The sequence below is a fragment of the Misgurnus anguillicaudatus genome, chromosome 23 (genome assembly GCF_027580225.2).
Source record: "Misgurnus anguillicaudatus chromosome 23, ASM2758022v2, whole genome shotgun sequence".
In the NCBI taxonomy this organism is placed as follows: domain Eukaryota; kingdom Metazoa; phylum Chordata; class Actinopteri; order Cypriniformes; family Cobitidae; genus Misgurnus; species Misgurnus anguillicaudatus.
Window position 1 is genome coordinate 9,323,498 of NC_073359.2, and position 19,220 is coordinate 9,342,717.

The 19,220-nt window shown below is 35.6% G+C and overlaps 1 protein-coding gene and 1 long non-coding RNA gene across 6 annotated transcripts in view; one reads left to right on the top strand and one right to left on the bottom strand.

The window, feature by feature from the left end:
- nr5a2 (nuclear receptor subfamily 5, group A, member 2) overlaps positions 1-19,220 on the bottom strand; it is a 135,899-nt gene that overhangs the window by 34,228 nt on the left and 82,451 nt on the right. For all 4 annotated transcript variants that reach the window (XM_055217298.2, XM_055217296.2, XM_055217295.2 and 1 more), the window contains one exon: positions 5,100-5,219. In XM_055217298.2, coding sequence (XP_055073273.1) covers positions 5,100-5,219 — 120 coding nt within the window. The remainder of the gene's footprint in view (positions 1-5,099; positions 5,220-19,220) is intronic.
- LOC129453181 (uncharacterized) overlaps positions 4,563-19,220 on the top strand; it is a 58,589-nt gene continuing 43,931 nt past the window's right edge. For both annotated transcript variants that reach the window (XR_012365755.1, XR_012365756.1), the window contains exons 1-2: positions 4,563-4,817; positions 5,078-5,244. This is a non-coding gene — a long non-coding RNA (uncharacterized lncRNA). The remainder of the gene's footprint in view (positions 4,818-5,077; positions 5,245-19,220) is intronic.

The window sequence follows — 19,220 nt, forward strand, 5'->3', positions numbered from 1 at the left end:
TTTATTGACAATTCATTACCATAATTGACTGCGCCAGGGTTTCTGGAGGAAGGTAGACGATGGGCCTCCTAAGTGCGAGGAGAACTCCCTCCGCTGGATTTGCAATTAAAAGCGCGAGCGGATTGGAATTTATTTATTGGGTAAATATGATGAGTTGAATTTTTTTAAATCCTGCATTTCTCAACGGCTGCGTTCGTGGATCTGCTCGAAGCTACTGCACTGAAGTTATCAATTAACTAGGATTAACAATCTTTTTCCCAAAAGCATCGTAAGGCTAAGTAGATCGTAAAAACGATCGTACGAATCATCTTAGATTAACGGGCCGTTTCTCAAAAGCTTCGTACGATCTACAAGTGCTCTGGAGTAATCGTTAATTCATAAGTGCATCATAAGACAACAGAGTTACAAGGTCACCTGCAGGACAAACAGCAAATTGCACACCTGCAATAACGATAATGTAATGTTTTAAAATTTATATTTATTTATTAGGTTCTTTGTTTATTTGTTTAAATTACTTTAATATCAATTCAAATGAGAAATCAAATTTAAATGACTGAACATAAATTAATAAAAAAGGAAAACGTAACATTTTGGTAAAAGTTGATACTAGCAAATTGCTGCTATAATTCATCTACAGTAAAAAAAATAGTTTTGAAGGGAAATCTGCGTCTGATTAAAGAAAAAAATATATATATTTCGGGTACAATCCAATAATCCATAATAATAAATAAACATAGATAATAAAAAACAAATAATAATAATAATCTAAACTATAATATAAAATGCAGAAGGCATTTCGCAGTGGAACGAGTTCTAACTAAATACGGAAAAGAATATTTAAATATGCGCAAATTATTAAAACATTTAGCCATTGAACAATAATTAAAAATATTATAAAAAATATTATTACACGGCTCTCTGGAATGCTTGATTCTGATTGGTCAGTTGAGACATTTGCAGGTTCGTTCTTTTCAAATAATAACCGCTCCAAATTAATAACGCATAGCGGACTACTTGTACGAGTAAAATCGCTCCGCGCCATATAAAGATCAATAAAGATTACTGTTTGGCGCCATCTTGTGACAAACACAGGACAACCACAATTAAAATGGAACATTTTGACATTCATTTTAACATGTACGGAAAAAACAAACATTTAAACAGTCGAAGAACGAACAACGACAAGACACAGAGAGCTTACTGAGACTGAACTTGACAAAATAGAGCATGACAGCTACGAAGCCAACACAAAAAAAACAAAAACAGAATGGGCATTAAAACTTCTCAAAGACTGGCTAAAAAAAAAAATGGAGACAGACAAGTATGAAGCAGAGGATCTTAATAAGGTATTACGATCATTTTATGCATCTGTGCAAAGTTTCGCGGAAGGATAAAAATGTAAATTTAAAACAAAAATGCCAATAAAATGTTTCAAATTCATATTCATGTCCAGTTTTTTTCTTAAATGGCAAGTAGCCGTGTAATAAGCGGGATAATGTAGAGGCAGCCGGTAGTTATTGGGAAATAAGCCCCTTCAGTGTGATACAAGACCCTCCGCTTCGCGTCGGGTCCTGATCACACTGTCGGGGCTTATTTCCCAATAACTACCGGCTGCCTCTACATTATCCCTTACTTAGTGCACATCGGCTGAAGATCATTAGCCTAAACAAGCTTCTGCTAAAAATTTGAGTCATTCTATTGGTGACATTTCAGCAATCGACAAATGGATAGCGACTCGTAAGTAGCACTTAAAACCCAGCTGCGAGCGATCATTTTACGTGCATCTTTGGGAAACGCACGTAAATGAACAACGAATGTTCGTTAAGTAGCTCGTAGAAAGCCCTCTTAAGTTCAATCGTTATTGGCAAACCCCGCCCTTTAAAGAAAATTAATACTATTAAAAACTGGAAAATAAAATATTTAAATATTCAATGTGACCCTGGACCACAAAACCAGTCTTGATAAATTTGTAGCAAGAACAAAAAATACATTGTATGGATCAAAACTGTTGATTTTTTTATGGCAAAAATATTAGGTTCGGTAAAGATCATGTTCCATGAAGATATTTTTCTAAAAAGATATTTAATCAAATTTTATTTATCATTAGTAATATGGACTTCATTTGGACAACTTTATAGGTGATTTTCTCAATATTTAGATTTTTTGCACCCTCAAATTCATTAAAAAGCAAAATTAGCCTTATAACCAGGTTCACAAATACAGTATCAATACAAATATATATTTTAAAACATCAGTTAAACTTTGTTAATAAAAAAAATATTTTAATAGTATGTAATAAGTCAGCAAACAGCCTGTAGTGACAAGTCAATGACAAGTCATTCTGACACTGCAGGGATCAGTGTAAGCTTGATCTTAACAAAAGACTGGAGATTTGTGTGATTATGATTATTCAGATTCATCTGAAAGTCTGAGAGACAGACAGGCAGACAATGAGGGGGAACATGTGGCTCTGTGACATATTGGACAGTCGCCCATGCAGTGTCATGTATCGCAACATTTCTCCACTGATCCTACTGTGCATTGCTGCCGTTTCAACTGTAAGAAGAAACAATGACATGTGTTCTCAAATAAAAGAGAAACTGTCAAATGAAGCGTTAAGGGACTAAAAAACTAAAAGTGACACAATAAACCTAACTGCGATTTTAAGCATACATAGCTGCCTTTGACCACATTCTATCATTGCAGTTAGTGTAAATGTATATGTTTAAGTTAAACAACGAATTAAATTCATTTAAAAATTGCCTTAATTTTGTGCCTGGAAATACAGTAAATAATCGATAAATAATATAATTATATAGTTATATATTCAGAACAGTATAGGCTAAATGTTAGTCACTTTTTAACTACTTATTAGATTGAAATTTATGCATTTGGCCGATGCGTTTTTTTCAAAGTGACTTACACTTTATCTGAATGTGTGTTCCCTCAGAATCGAACCCATGACCTTTTGTGGTGCAACCACTTGAGCTACAAGACTTTAGTTTACACATAAAAAAATGCTGGTTTATTTTCAACCCAGCGTTGGGTCCAAAATGGAGGAACCCAGCCATTGGGTTACACTGTAAAAAGAAAAAGTTGAATCAACTAGTAGTAAAATTTTTTCACCTTAAAGGAAAACACCACTGTTTTTAAATATTTTACTATGTTTTTACCTCAACTAAGACAAATTAATACATCCCTATCTTTTTTCAACGCGTGCACTTAATCTTTGTACAGCGTGTCGTGAGTGTGTTGGCATTTGGCCTGGCCCCATTCATTCCTTGGGGTCCAGGCAGGAATGAATTTGGAGGCCACCAGACACTTCCATGTTTGCATTATTTGAGGACTGTTGCATGAGGAGTTACACGAGTAAGTATGGTGGCACAAAATACAACGTGGGGATTTTTTAGGCGGATAAAAAATAACTACATTGTATGGCGGAAGAGCACTTCTGCAGCACTTCGACCTCAGCACGCAGTAACATCATCACTCCTGGCTACTCCACCTCTCGCTCAAACTTCCATCAATATTATTGCCCCCGAGGTCGAAGTGCTGCAAAGTAAGTGCTCTTCCGCCATACAATATAGTTCTTATTTTTTATGTTTTACGTTTTATTTTGTGCCACCATACTTACTCGTGTAACTACTCATTTAACAGTCTTTAAACCGTGAAAACATGGAAGTGTTTGGTGGCTTCTGGGTTCGTCCCTGTTTGGATCCTAAGGAATGAATGGGGCTAGGCTAAATGCTAACACATTCACAACGCTCTGTATAACAATTAAGTGCACGCATTGAAAAAAGATAGGTCTGTATAAATTAATCTAAGTTGAGGGAAAAACATAGTAGGGTATTAAAAAACGGTGGTGTTTGCCTTTAAATTTTTCACTTAAAGTGAGAAAATCTTTACAAAATTTTACAAATTAAAGTAAGCATTTTAAGTAGAGCAGCTTTCGCTTTTAACAATGTAAATTAACCCAGAAAATGTTAATATTTGACCCAAATATAATTTTTTTTTAAAGTGTACCTACTATTACTATTGTTATGAGCTACATACAGTATAGCCACTAATACCTGCATCTAAGTTTCTGTGAATAATTAGTTTAGTATTTGTTTTTAATGTGAATAAACCCAGTACAGTGTTTGTTAATGCGCAATCATGTTGTGTGGTCAGGCTGTCAGTGTTCTGCTCTGGAATAATAGGACGTAATGAACTGTAGGAGTCTTCGCCCTCTCTTCCCCAAAGGCTTTTTTCAGCACCAGCTGTTCATTAAGCAAAATATGCAAACAAGGTCTGGCCCTCCTCTGCCCCGCCCCCAATCCTCAGCCAGGCATCGCTTATCAAACAAAATTTGCTAGACAGAACAAGACCAAACTATCAAAGACATCAAATTTCAACATGTGGCACCTACTGTGCTCAGTTGGTCGAGCGTTGTGTTAGCAGTTCAAAGGTTGAGGGTTTGATTATTAGGGAACGCACACACTGATAATATAAAAAAAATTTTAAGCTCTGCCAAATGCATAAATGTAAATAGAGCTATGCCGTTCACTTGCACCAGTCCCAAAGTTTGAGCTGTCCCTACACTGGAAATCAATTTGTTGTGTGTAGAAAAGGGAGAAGAGAAAACACAGAATTAAAAATTAAACTCTTGTCTTACTGACAGGCAGACAGAAGCATATTTATTTATAAGCAGTTTAAACATTTTCTGGAAGTATGCATGTGTTTGCGAGTATGAAGACAGAATTAAAGGTCCTCGTGTGCGGAGAGCTTCAGCAGAGCCCGAGGCATCCGTCCAGTGTTGTTCCTCGGAGACGAATGAGGTAAATCATACATATCGTCTGCATCTCTCTGTATCTCCTCTTTTCTCTTATCCCTTCACCACTTGGACTTGTGCATGCCTAACCAACCATTTTATTTATTCGCTCACCACGTGCTGATGAGAAGTATACAATTGATTATTCCGGCCACATTAGTTTATATCTAAGCGTAATCTATTTTTAATGGAGTGGCTGGTGCAGTCGATAGGACTTTAAAGGGTGTTGATCCACGCCTGATGAGATCTTTTGGGATCATCTTACAGAGAAGACGTAGCGGCCACTCACCTGTTGCCCCGTGACGAGGAGGATGGAGCCTTCTTTGGCATGCATAACCTGCCGAAAAATGTGGTCCAGGATGAGGAGTTCGCTCCAGCAGTTTTGGAGGAGTTTCATTTGGTCGTCAACCTGAGAAGAAGACATGCAGAGTGAGGTATGTTACTAAATATGCAAGATGGCTGTTTTTTGGGGTCAAAATTAGTTATTTGAGCAAGTACATAAACAATCAGTGTTTAAAAGTGTTTCTTTACCTTAGCCCCGATTTCAACAGTTCACGTTTGGGGGCGGTTTCCCAGACAGGGTTTAGGTAAATCCAGAACTATGCCTTATTTTTATTATGTAATGTAAGACTTTTTACAAACATACCTTACAAAAACACTACAGGTGTGCATCTTAAGACAAAACAATGTCACTGATGTATGTTAAAATTAAACTGGACAAGGTGTTTTTAAATTAAAGCAGCTCAAACATGCATTATAGTCTGGGACTAGGATAAGCCCTGTCCGAGAAACCGCCCCAGATTATGTGTTTTCAAAACATTCAATACTGCAATTTTATGTTTCAAACAAAGATGGCGCTAAAGAGGCAAACGTTACAAATTGCAGCTTAAAAAGTCACGAGAGGTCATTCTCGTGTGAACTCCGCAGTGCCCCCACACATGTCGCCATTACTCACAGTGGCTAATGAATCTGTTTGCCAAGTGATATGGCTTCGTTTACCCCTCCTGATTAAGTAGCGCGTTCGGCTATCGCAGCCGAAAACACGCACGTCGATGGGTTTTCGGCCGGGAGGTGATTTGCTCCAACAACATGTTCATTGTCACCCTCTTGGGTTCTCATGGCTCGCAGCCTAAATCATTAAACCGAGGTGCTAAAGTAGGTAAAAGGAGCTCTTTGAGTCAAACAGTGCTAAGAATGAGGAAACGTGAGGGGGATTAGTCCCCGTCCAGCTATTCTTCAAACCTTGAAACCGTTTCTGTGTGGACAGTTGAAAAACTTCACACGAAACATTTCGACTCACAATTCACCCGGGTGAAAAGTTTACACGGGGTTGTGAAAATAATATAGAAGAGCATACAAAAACTCCAGTGAGAGATGGGGGAGTTGGTTAAGGATATAAAAGTAAGACTTGCTGTTTCTCAAGGCGGAGATAATGTCAAAGAAATGCCTTGTATTACCTTGAGAAGCTTCAGAGATATCTATATCGGCTTGTTTTGAGTGCTCACGGTTCTTGTTTGCGCTGCTTTAGTAGTCATAACAGATGAAATACGGTCAGTTCAAAAAATGGATTTACAATTCAGAATGCTGTTTTTTCTAAGTTTTTGTAATTTGCTCTGGATAAAAGCGTCTGCTAAATGCCTAAATGTAAATCAAAACTGAGGGAAGCATTACTGTTTATATTGATCTAACTTCGAAACATCCCAGCAAGCAACAGACGCCAGTTTACCATCTAGGTTAACTATAGACCCCGATATAGTCCAGACATGAGTAACTTCTAGCAAAAAAAAACTTGAATTTGGTTACATGTCATTTTTGTCAAAATGTCTTGAGAGATGCATGATAATCCATCATGTAAGCAAAGTCAACAGTGATTACAAGGTGTTTGTTTATTTATTTATTTATTTGATTTCATTTATTTTGGGCTATGGTTAGACAACTATTACATTTTAACTGAGAGTCCGAATTTTGATGTCTGTGTTTGGACGGCTATTAAGGAGTCTTTCCAGAAAAACGCTGAGTTTTTTTGTGATTGTTGTAGGCAAAAATCCTGATCTTGTGGCACGTTTTCCTAAAAAATTTGATGGAATATGCAGGATATTTATGCAATTTTATGCGATGAAATTGCAGGAACTTGCCAAAACTGCAGCAACTTGCAAAAACTGTTTGCAGCTTTTCATTGATGTTCACGTCGCGTAATTACGTCACTTCTTAACATTCCTATGACAACAGGGGACATGCACTGCAAAAAATGATGTGTTAATTTTTTACACATTGTGTGTGTCATGCCATTTAAGGCGTTATTTCATGTTAAAATAAATGAAAGGGACAACACAAGTTGTGTTAAAAACAGTGATGTTACTTTACTGTATTGTAATTCCACTACTTTTAGCGGTAATAAACATTTTTTTTTTAAATCAAGTAACGCAGTTACAATTAGTGAAATTTAAATGAGTTGGTTACTCACGTTACTCTATTTTGTGATAAATGAACACTTGCAGACAAGACTTTTCTGATCTAACATCGCAGGACGATGGGGGGCGGCACAATGAATAATAACACAGAAGGTGTGTTAGTTCAGGGACAAGACATTAAATGTGTCGTAGAGTAACGTGAGTAACCAACTCATTTAAATTTCACTAATTGTAACTGTGTTACTTGATTTAAAAAAAAAATACTTCATTACATGTTTATTACCGCTAAAAGTAGTGGAATTACAGTAACAGAATTAATTGTAACGCGTTACTCCCATCACTGTTTTTAACACAACTTGTGTTGTTCCTTTCATTTATTTTAACATGAAATAACGCATTAAATGGCATGACACACACAATGTGTAAAAAATTTAAACATCATTTTTTGCAGTGTGGCTGCGCATGTGTGAAGTTAATGCAAAATTTTGCAACATTCTGTTAAGATATACGACTTTTTGCTACGAAAATGCAGGGATTATGAAATCATGCGAGCAAAAACCTGCAATTTATGCGGCGAAAGTGCGGCATATTTAAAAAATGCGGACTTTGGCTGATTATGCATTGAATCATGCGATCGCATAATCACGTTTTTCTGGAGGGACTGATTAAGGACTAAGTATGGTCCACGAGAGGGTCCGCATACAGCAATTTTCATCATCAGAAGAGTTTACGCTTACTGCATGCACATCGCCACATTTTTGAAGCCCCGCATACATTGTATGCGTAGGTTGCGCATGTGCGTACAGGAGTATGTAATATGTAGGCCAGGAGAGGTATTGTAAATTGTCGCAATGCGCATGCGTCGAAAGTCAGTGCACGTCTACGAGTCAAATGAACTATGCTTTGCAAGGCTTTGCGTTCGACTTACGCTTGCGTATGCATAAAAAACAGACTATATCCAGGGCTTAGATGTCTTTTAAACGCAAAACTGCTTGTTGGTATGTGTTGTCCCTCATAGACATGATAATGCCTCAAATCGAACAGCTTGTGTAGAAGAGGTGTGCACATCGAAGTGAATGGTCTTACAATTTTGTCAAAACAATCCAAGAGACTTAACCCTAATAAGTCCCTTGGGGTCAATCATACCCCCAAGCCCCTTTTATTTAGTTTAAAAACATGGTTCCCTTCATCTCAGTGGAATAAGATTTTGTGACTTTTCCAGATTATCTGTCAAGATTCATATAAAAAAAACTGGGCTTGATTCGGTCGTTCTAAAGAGGTGTAAAAAAATTCACTTAATTAGTCCCTTTGGGGGTAAAAATGACCCCAATTGAAATGAATGGGAAATGAAAAAAAATATATATTTTTTTTCTTGTTATTCATCAAATAAAATCAATGCATCCAGAATAAATCTGAAAATTTTGACACAGAAAGGTAGGCCTGTTAGTAGAGCACAAATGCAATATAGAAAAGCCATGCTCAATCACACACACACACACACACAAACAGACACACAAACACACAAAGGTATTTTTTACAGAATTTGGCAAAAAACAGCCACAGATGTAAAACAAAGATGTAAAATGCTCACACATGTGTGTGCGTGCACACACACACACACACACGCACAAACACAGACACACACACACACACACACACACACACACACACACACACACACACACACACACACACACGCACGCACAAAGACACAGTAAAACTTACACACACACATAAAGACACAGACACACACAAAAAGACAAAGTCACAAACACACTTACATTTAGTCAAATTTCTGTGGCATTTTGTAAAAACAGACATTTCAAAATGCATCGAAAACTACAAAAAAATCTACTTTTTGAAATAATTTTAGTTTTTAATGACCTTTCTAATGTTTATATAAACATAAATTCACAAAATGTTTCACTAAAGTGGTGATGTTGAGCAGTTGGCCACATCCAGTAAAATGAATGGGTCTGTATGGGCATCTGCTGGTCAAAATGATTTATTTCCTAAACTGTAACCATAACTGTTTTTTTTTTCGAAACACCAAATGGTCGAATTCAACACATAACATCTAGATCAATATCTAAAAACTATTTAAATCAAATTTAGATAATAATTTATGTGAATTTTTCATAAAAAGTTGATATTTTACAGGCAAGCTAATGGTGTAGTTAAGGAATTGAGTGGTAAACAGGTACAAAAGTACTTCATATCTCCCAAAACACAGCATTTTTGTATAGATGGGAAGTAAACAAAAAAATTATATATTATTTGTATCATTAAAAATGTATATCTTTTTCGTAATCACCCTTTTAAGTTCTGGGGTCATTTTTACCCCCAGGGAACTCTAACGTATACAGGAAAATAGGGGCTTATGAGGGTTCACATTAGGGCTGCATAACAACTAATCGTTTGCAGAATAAACTTTTTTGTTTACATCATATATGTGTATGTATTTAATAAATATTTACATATGTATATACTTTTTGATATTTATATCTAATTTGTATTATATATTACTATAAATACTTAATATATAAAAAAAATTATTAAGTTATACATGCATGTGTGTGTATTTATATATACGTAATTATCATACACAATATACACACATACAAAACTTTTATTCTGCAAACGATTAGTTGCGATTAGTTGTTATGCAGTCCTAGTTCACATTTTTATATTTATACATTTATCGACACGTAAACAATTACAAGCGTTTTTAATAAAGTAAATATGCAATATTAGTTAAATAGGTACTAAATGATTTGCGCCTCACTAGCGAATACGCATAAAGTTATCATTAATGTTCTGTGGTGTGGACGCTAATATTGTTATCGTTAAAGTTAACGTTACAGTTATCGTTAAAACGTGAATGGCCCTTTACCCTGAAGAACCACTAACAATATAGCAACATGACAGGAAATTTTGCATCTAACTGTGACTATTTTTGTAGAAAATGGCAAAAATCGTTACATTACTTTACACAGGTTAGGGCACACATACGCCACTTTCTGATATAAATCCTATTTCAAATATTGAAATAAAACAAAAACGTAGCCCCAGAATCAAATATGCATTATGCATGTGGCATCGTTAACACATCTCGCTTCATCCGCACATCAACGCTTTATTATGACAAATCTCTGTCGTGTAAGTCAAACATGCTCTTTCTACAAAGGGACCTGTCATTCAAACTGATTTGGACAGGCGTTCTCATCAAAGCCTTGTTTTCCAACTGGGCCTCCGGGTCATCAAACGGGGCCACGATGGGCCACGAGTCACAACAGGGGAAGACGCAGCAGTCTGACCTTTTAAAATGCATCTGATACCCCTGTTTCCATGTCAGCACGCTTCCCTTAGCACTGTCACAGCTCTGTCCTCTGATGTGCGCTTACGACAAGCTCAACCTTTTTATGCTTTCAACGATCAGTAGATCTGTCTAAAAGAACTTTGTGTAGTCATTTATTTAGTCATATAGTCACTGATTTAATTGACAGGGACCGTCAAATACTGTATGAAGAAAGATTCATGAATAAGGTCGATTGTGTTTTAGAATGATGGCAAATGTGTGTTTTAATACTTTTTACAAAGGCTGTAAATTATGCTGTATAATGGGGATATGCAAATGGATGTTAATGTTTATCTAGATGAATAAGTGGTATAAGAACCTGGTGGTCAGCCAAAAACGATTTATTAGACTAGAGGTTGTAAATTACCAATTCAAACAATCGATAAGAAAGATTAAACCCATCATCAAAAAAACTGACTTGTGATTAGTGTTGAGCGATATTCTCCATAGCAAGATTGGCCTGTATCTACAACCTATAAGATCGACGATACACGATAGTATCGGGGTCGGGCAATCATTTTCTTATTTATGAAAAGCCACAAAAACAAAAGCTTCTTTACTTTAAAGGCGGAGTCCATGATGTTTTAAAGCCAATGTTGATATTTGAAATCACCTAAACAAACACGCCCCTATCCCAATAGAATCTGGACCTTCTGTTGATAGACCCGCCCCACACATACGCAACCCGGCAATTTATTTGATTTGATTGGCTATAAGTGTGTTTTGGTAGTCGGCCCGTCTTCTTTTCCAAAGCGTTTTTCAAACATCGTGGACTCCGCCTTTAATGAAAGCTGGAAACACTGAACGCAACCTTCTCAAACATGATGGCATGAGATGAGATTTAGTGATGAAACGGATCACAAAACTCACAGATTTTTTGAGGCACGGATCGGATAATTTTTTTATCATTTTTCAAGGTGGAAAAATATCATAAGAACAAATAAAGAAATTACAAGCATGTAAATAAAAAAAAGAACAAAGTTACACATTAACTCTTTCGCTGGCAGCATTTTTCTTTAAAAAAGTTGCCAGCCAGCGCCACCATTTTTTAAGATTTTCACAAAAGTTTAATGCCTTCCAGAAAATGTTCTTCTTTAAATATATAAACATGCAAAATTTAAAATTAAAGAACAGACTCTCTGCTTTCAAAAAAAGTTCATCCTAACTTCATTAGTTCTCTTTTTATCACTATTTATATGGGTAGGTTTCTTCAAAAACACCAAATTTTGAGCAAAAAGCTGAGATAATTACATTTTTGTCAAGGACTTTTGATAGAGATCCAATTCAGCGAGATCATCCAAACATACACTGAGTTCTTACTCTTAGACGTGAGGAGTTACTTCCAGGTTGCATAAGTTGCGGAAGTAATAGCGATATTACGAAAAGCCGGAAATACTCGTCATTGGCAGGGAAGCGTTTTCTCATAATTGACGAGTTAACTCGTCAATGGCGGCGAAAGAGTTAAGTTAACATACACAAATGGCGCTTCGGGTAGGAGATGCACCATAAACAATCGCTTAACATAAAGTGAAAATTATGCTTTTTTTCATTGGCCAAGAACATTTTAATGGACTACAGTATGAGACACAGTTACACAACTCTCATTAAAGTTTACACATCAAGAGTTCTGATCTTTGAAGGGAATAGGGCATAGGGAAGATCACGTCTGATTGGAGTTCAACTGGACATATTTAACCGCATGTGCGGCTCACTTTAGTGTCTTCTTGAGGTAAAATTGTTTAAAGGGGACATGTCATAAAAATCTGACTTTTTCCATGTTTAAGTTCTATAAGTGAGTCCCCAGTGCTTCTATCAACCTAGTAAATGTGAAAACGAAAAACCCAGTAACAGCATGTGAAAAAATAGGTAATTGAAATTTGGCTCCCCTTGTGATGTCAGAAGGGGATATACCGCCCCTTAATCTGCACTATCCAACCACGGCACTGTCATTTAGTGCAGAGATCAGCTCATTTGCATTTAAAAATGGCACAATATTTGTAGGGGAACACCTACAAAGTGGCAATTTTTAACATGTTATAATAAATTATCTATATGCTATTTTGAGCTAAAACGTCACATATGTACTCTGGGGACACCGAAGATTTATTTGACATCTTAAAAAAGTCTGGTGAAATGTCCCCTTTAAAATCCCTTGAAAAGCTCCTATGAAACACATGCAAATGATAAACTTTCCCTATTTAAATTTGCGTATTAATCCGCGAATCACATGGGCTTGGTCCGTACGGTTCACGGATCAAGAACGATTCGTTTCTCCACTTATAATATGCATAATAGCATTAATGGGCAAACAAGCCAACTATCTTCATGAAGGCTAGTATTGTCTATCAGCACAACCCTACTTGTGATTCTTTACTGCACTAAAGTCTCAAAATAGCATTAAAACCACAAGTTATAGTTATATTTATGCGGTGCACCTCCAATATTCAAAAAATCATGCCTTTTACATGCAACTTTCTCTCCTCACTTACTGTATAAAAAATTTATATCCTCCAAGAAACCAATTTAATTCCTTTCTGGTCATTCAGGCATTGCTAGATCAACGTTTCAATCAATCGCTGAGCGCTACGCACTCCTCCGAAAGAAGACCTAAAGATATTCCCCATCTATCTACACTACTGCTTTGAACCCCATTACTTAAATTGTCACATAAATGCACAGCGATTATTTGCGAAGTAGTCTGGTGAATTTTCAACGGAAATGAAATGCAAATAGATCTCATTGCAAAATACAAAAGTCATATTTATTCGAAATGGCCTGAAAGCATTGACCAGTGCTAATTTGCCAAATATGAGCTTTTTATCCCATATGGTTTTGGTAGAGTGCCACAAGCATGGTTAAGACTCGGTGTAATGAGCTTACACAGCTGGAACTGCTTTTAATAAGTATTTTTTTGTTTTTGAAGTGTCCTAATGAACAGATTAATAGATACTCGTTGCGTGGCCATTAATGAAACGAGTGATTTATTTACAACTATAGCCAGAATGCAAGCATGCGGTCCAAATCACATTTGCATAATCACAAGTAGATAAAAAAATCTTATCTGAAATCATTTGACTATTTGGATGTGGATCAGTGCAGCTGGTTGGAGGAACTACATGTGAGGTTTGAAGTGCACTTCAATGGTGTTGCCAGAGCTTTAAGTCTTCTGTGGACATCTGTTCATTTGCTGGCGAACACTCACTTCTTCTCTTTCAGGTTGATTAGTATTGTTTGATGGTTTTTGAGTTTGAGAAATTTGACTTTTACTAACTCCTACCTAAAATAACACTATATCATTTACTGAATGAAACGTAAGTGGTACCTGGCAACACAAAGCTGGGCCCGACAACTCGCAAAACTATTGATGTGATATTTAGACTTTTTTATTGCTGGGGTGCAAAATTAAATGCGTGAATGTCTGACAATAGATTATTTTATCTTTCTACAAATCGTATTTGATAATCTGTACAGTAAAACCAATAGGAGATCATCCCAAAATCCCCAGAGGAAGTGCTAACCATTTGTGCTTAGGTGTCACATTCTGCTTTCCTCTTTAGGCGTCCCGTGGGATCTGATCTAAAGCACTTTGGATGCGCGAGACCACGAGGTCTGGTTTATATGGCCTCACTTTTCCCTGATCTCGTGGAAATCTCTCTATGTTTGTCATGGCAGGCCCTGTGTTTGCTCTCTGCTGCCGAGGGTTTGATAAGCGCGCTGGGACTTTGAGCAGGTGGCCACCAGCCGCTGCGGGTGCATTGCTTCATACTCATGCTTCCCCGCCATCTCACTCATTGGATTAATTTAAGAGTCAGACGTTGCTTTATACAGGCTTACAAAACAGGGTGAAACATAATTGATGCAAAACCCTCTAAGTGCGTCTGACATGTTTTCTTGTAATTTAGCATTTTTTATTAGGCTCTTAATGGATTCTGCCAACAAACTGGTATTTTTGAATGGCCTGAGGATGGGATTAAGCAGATTTGAAGCGAAAGTATTTGAATGACGTATAATAAGCGCAGAGAGTTAATGTCATTATCTTAAATGGAGAAAAAATGACTTTCTTACTTAGTATTTTTGTCTTGTTTTCAGTAGAAATATAAGAAAATTCTTAAATCAAGATATATTTTCTTGATGAGCAAAATAATCTAAGAAAATAAGTCTAGTTTTTATACAAAAACTATACAATTTAAGTAAATTTGTGCTTAAAACAAGCAAAAATATCTGCAAATCGGGTGAGAACATTTTGCTCGAATTAAGTGTTTAAGAAAAAATAAATCATTTCGAGATTTTTTTCTTGTTTTAAGCACAAATTCACTTAAATATTTTCACTTTTTTGACTAAACTAGACTTATTTTCTTAGGTCATTTTGCTCATGAAGAAAATACATCATGATTTAAGAATTTTTAGATATTTCTACTGAAAACAAAACAAAAATACTAAATAAGAAAGTCATTTTTTGCCGTGTACCATAAAATCAGTACACTACAAAAAATGAATTCAAGAAAAAAAATCTTATAAAAATATATAAAAATTCCTAAATTAAGATGCTTTTTCTTGTTGAGCAAAACGACCCAAGAAAATAAGTCTAGTTTTAAGACCAAAAATATCAAATTTAAGTGATTTTGTGCATAAAACAAGAAGAAAAAAAAAATTCTTGTCGTTTTGCTCATCAAGAAAAAGCAACTTAATTTAAGAATTTTTTGATATTTTTACTGAAAACAAGGCAAAAATACTAAGATTTTTTTCTTGAAAATAATTTTTTGCAGTGTGTGTCATAAGATGTACATTATGTAGCTTTTCACTGCCTGACAGCAATCTAAAAGGAGACATCATAAAATATTTTTGGGAAAACATTTGCTTCATTGCAGAAGTTATATCTAACTATACTTCCCTACAAAGCCAAAACACAGTAACTACGCATTTGGTCAAATATGAGTTAAGGGTTAAAATGGGCTTTGTGAGATCTGTTGTGTCTTGTGACAAAGTCTCCTTGTTCAATTTTGTCCCATTTCACAAAAACGCATGTGCCATAATTGCAGTAACATGTTTGACTGGTTGGTGTAAAAAAAACTTTAAGGGCATTTTTCTCAGTTTCAGTGTTTGCGTTACTGCACTTAGCATTTGTAGGACAGTATACTTCTTGGTATCCTTCATAATTTACGTATGACTGTGCATGTGGTAGACAAGAAGCGTCTGTGGCTGTCTGCTGAGATGAGAGTTAATGGTGGGGTGTGGGGGATGTTTGAACGATTTAGAATGGAGATTGATCAATCCCCACGATGACCACATTAACAATGACTCTTGACCCCATGTCATACCACAATAAAATCTGTATTCTCCAGAGTTCAGTCAAGTTTACCACAAGTTTAAATGAAGAGTTTGGTTTCTGAAATGCGATAAACGGCATTTAAAAAAAAAATGAGTTACCACCAAAATCAGTATTGTACTATCTGTTCAGTATTAAAAAGCTAATTCTTAATTTTACGCAAAATCCGTGTTATTCTGTAATTTCTTCACCGTTTTTTCCCAAAACACGATAAACGCCAGTCCTCCTTCTCTGCAGAATGCAATAAATCCGCTCAACCAATCACAGCGCACCATTCCACGCAATGTAAACAAAAATGGCGGCGTGTTGAATTGACAAAGAATCCTAGTTTTCTTCATCTACTTTGTACTTCGTGATTAACAAACAAACACTTCAAAAAATGACTTTCTTACTTAGTATTTTTGTCTTGTTTTAGTAAAAATATTTAAAAATTCTTAAATTAAGATGTGTTTTCTTGATGAGCAAAATAACCTAGAATATAGACCAAAAATATAAATATTAAATATAAAATATTTTCTTGAAATAATTTAACACTTAATTCAAGAAAATTTTTCTTATTCCATTGGCAGATTTTTTTTACTTGTTTTAAGCACAAATTTGCTTACATTTTATACTTTTGGTCTAAAAACTAGAATTATTTTCCTATGTCATTTTGCGACAGAAAAATGCCGGCTGTTGCTTGTTCTCACACGACAACATCAAGCTTCTGTCATGCTAACACATTGACCCCAGGGGATCTTATACAAACCTTCAATTATTTTCCATTATTCAAAAAAGTTCAGCGACGACGTCTTAAGGATGACAGCAGCAATGACAGTGTTCTTAATATGACAAAGTAAGTGTTTTGATTAATGCCATGAATGTTTATTTTTTAATCAGTGTATGCTACTAGTCAACTTAATGAATATAACATGGCAAAGATAAATGCACATTTATATATTGATTCAATAGAGTTATAGCATTTTTGCGGAAAAAAATAGTTTTTATAATAAATCAAATTATGGATTTTATTTTTAAATGTTATTATAACCTAAAGATGCAATGTGAAAGTTTCTAACAGAAAATAGAGGTTTTCATCTTGTCACTTTCTTGGTATAGAAAACACATTTTTACCCAAATAGTCAAAAAGTATTTATTGCGCTTTGGAACCAAACTCTTTATATGTAGTTCCTCTCCCCTGGATATTTGTGTGGCCTCTCAGCAAGCTAAGGGAAATGCATACGTCCGGTCGATTAGACATGTAACAGCACCTCTCTGCACGAAATCCAGTTTAAACTTATTCATTGAGACAGAGCAGGTCGACTTTTATATAATGCCCCACTATTGGAAATTTACAAAATAAGGGGATAAACAAATACGCACACACAAAATAAATTCACACCTGCAGTGCTCGGCTGCCAACATCTGAACTCCACCTCAAGGACACATCACAGACTGAATGAAACTAAAACAGCTCCATACAGTCTGCTTTACCAAAAACTGCAGTAGTTATTTAAGCAATAAGTAATGAGAAGCACTAGTTAAAGTGTACATTGTACATAGTTATTCACATTTACAGTGGAGGCTTTTTATTCAATCTAATTGAGCAGAGAATTCATATTAAAAAAGTTGCAAAACCTTAACAAGCCCCTAAGCAGCACCAGAAAAAACTTTATTTACTAAACCTTGAGCTATTTATCAGCATATTTCTTAAGTCCAGCTGATCATTTGTTTCAAGTAATTCACAGCCTACAGTATGAAAAAATATCATGCAAATCCAAGGGCTCCTAAAGGGCTTAAAGCTAAGAAGCTATCAGCTAATTATCAAAAAACAAAGCATCCATGATCAATTATTCAACTGAACATAAACATGAAAAGCTCTCACTACTTTAACCCCCCTACACACACACACAAAGCTCAGTGAGAAAATAATGCACAATGAGTTCTGCGCGTCCAGTCCGAATCGATTGAGGTCCTTAATCTGGTACGCACGCTCATACACATGCACGCACCGCGCCTGGCGTTTAGACCGAACGCTGCGTTTTATTCGATTTTATTTCCACGCGTGCCGCATTTTCTCCAATTCTACGATTTATGAGCTTCTTTATTGGCGACGGCTGTCAATATTTATGGCTTTTGAGTGACACGTTGACAGATGACAGGAAATGACTCTTGATTGGCTCGGTTGGGAAATGGTAGGCTGGTGGGGGGGCTGGGGGGCTCCTGTATTATTTAGCTGGGAGATGCAGTCGCCTACCAGAGTGGCTTTATGCGTACGAGCCTGAGCCTGTCTGTTCTTATCCATAATACCATTAGTAACCATGTCTTTGCCTCGACCACCACTGCACTTATTGAAGAGAAAGAAACATCCGATCTCTGATTAATTTATTTAGCAATGCATAACTGCTGTCAAGGAATAATATTCGCTATGAGTAATGTACTGTACATTTCATTGGGTGAATACATTTTACAGTACAATATAAAAGTATTCATGCAATGATATTAAATGTTACCTACAGTTTTAATATGTAAGCTAAATTGATCCAACAGTACTGTAGACTGTATGTATAATTATAATAATAATATATATATATACTCTCAAATTTTTTGACCCCACCAAAGTTATCAAATCTATGAAATAACACAAAAGGAAATTTATGCATGGAATTTTAAAATTAGTTTTTGTATAAATTTTGTATTGATTTTTATTTTGTTTCTTTATACACTCTTAGAATGAATGTGTTAAAAACAACACATTAGTGTTGATTCTAGGACAAAACACTAAATGCGTTGTCCCAGAATCCACCCATCTTGTGTTATTATTAAAACAACACATTTGTGTTATTTTAAACACAACTTGTGTTATATTTTAACACAAAATCAACACAAAATGACACTTAATGTGTTAAAATGATACATAATGTGTTAAAAGCTTAACGCACAAAGATTTGTCAAAAATTAACACATCCTTTCTAAGAATGTAAAGCATCCCAGGATGAACCTCCGCTGTAAGAAATGCAGAAATTTCTGTCTTAACCCCCTTAACCCTTTAACTGCTGGAGCTCTTTTTGAAGGGGGGGGGGTGTGAAAAGGTGATGTACACCTTCAAATATAATATTTTTGGTCTAGAAGCCTAATCTTGGTTTTGTTTTAAGAAAGACACTTTAAGGTTTTTACGATAGTGTCTGGAGGTAAAAATATCTTAAATAATTTTTTTTATATAAAATATATTAAATAAAAGAAATGTTATAGCAGTTTAAATTTACTGTAATAAATAAAAAATAATATATTAATAATATATTTATAAAATTATCACAAAAATGAGGTTTGTGTTGG